We start from the raw sequence: 1,274 nt of genomic DNA, 5'->3' as shown, positions 1-1,274 counted from the left end.
AACCTCTGAATATCTAAATGAAGAATCCTTCAGCTTGTATATCATGGGATATTTAACAAACCTGAAAAAAATTTCACCTTTGTTTGACATGAAACAAGGCAGATAAAAATCACACCACGGTGTATCAAAAGGATAATTGACGGTTAACATCTTTGTCCAAGATTGTTTAACCCCATACTCCTTCATAACCCAAAAATCTACATGAGAGGTCGCATTATCACAAAAAATGGAAAGATCACTTCCCAACACTCCCAAATACAAATGAATATATCCCTCTTTGTAGCAAGGATGCTCCACTTCTCCCCATTTCTCGTTAGCCAAATCAAACGATATGATGTTCCATTCCTTATAGTCACTTATCAAACCATTCACCTTAGCATTAGGCCAGTGAAGTTTCCCCTTCACTATGATACCTGAAATGTATACTTCCTCTCGACTTTTACACTTCCTCAATCGACAATCGTCAACACTTCCCCAAGAATCACTCTTTAGACTATATATTTTGAGCTCACCTCGATCGAACTTACTTTTTCTACAAAAGGTACCCAATAACTTATAATCATCATAAAACTCATCATATCCAAAACCATACATGAGCGCTTTATCAAACCACAATGTAGCTCTAGGACAAGGTAATTCTTGTACTTTCTATTCGCTGGATTCCATAGAAACAAATTATATTTAGAATCCACAAGACAAATCAATCCATTGACAGAACTTAGAATTGTTATATAACTAGGCAATTCATTGTACAACCCGTCGGATATCATACGATGACCCAAGTGATATACCTCCATAACAGAATCATTAAATAAAGAATCAAGATTAGAATCTTTAATATTCACCCCCTGTATAGAATTCCACATCACCCTATGTTGGGTATAACTACTAAGATGAGTCTGGATAAATTCGGGGCTCGAGATTAAAGCAAGCCAAGATTTCGAAACACACCTGAATTGCAAGAGGGACAAAACTCAACATACGCTTATAATGTAGATACTCATTATTATTAGCAGATATAATAAAATGTGTATTATTAAATTCGGGGCAAGAGATTAATAAAGCAAGCCAAGATTTCGAAACACACAAACTCAACATAAGCTTAATGATGTAGATACTCTTCTTACTACTCCCTCCCCTGACAATATTTGTCCACTATACTAAAATTAAAAATAAATGTCAAACAATACTTGTCCAATTTGAAAAATCAACGGATAATATACCCTTTTCTACCATTTTACCCTTGCTATTAAATACTATTCATCACTCAATAC

At 34.7% G+C, this 1,274-nt stretch overlaps 1 protein-coding gene across 1 annotated transcript; it reads right to left on the bottom strand.

Moving 5' to 3' along the window:
• Positions 1–61: 61 nt before the first annotated feature.
• On the bottom strand, positions 62–594 carry LOC124890310 (F-box/kelch-repeat protein At3g23880-like; the record flags this gene model as incomplete). The annotated part of the gene is made up of 1 exon (XM_047402172.1): positions 62–594. A coding segment is annotated over exon 1 (533 nt), but the record flags the coding sequence as incomplete, so codon positions are not given.
• Between the last annotated feature and the right edge of the window lie 680 nt (positions 595–1,274).

This window comes from Capsicum annuum, unplaced genomic scaffold, assembly GCF_002878395.1.
Source record: "Capsicum annuum cultivar UCD-10X-F1 unplaced genomic scaffold, UCD10Xv1.1 ctg15079, whole genome shotgun sequence".
Lineage (NCBI taxonomy): Eukaryota > Viridiplantae > Streptophyta > Magnoliopsida > Solanales > Solanaceae > Capsicum > Capsicum annuum.
This window is presented reverse-complemented; position numbering and strand designations above follow the sequence as displayed.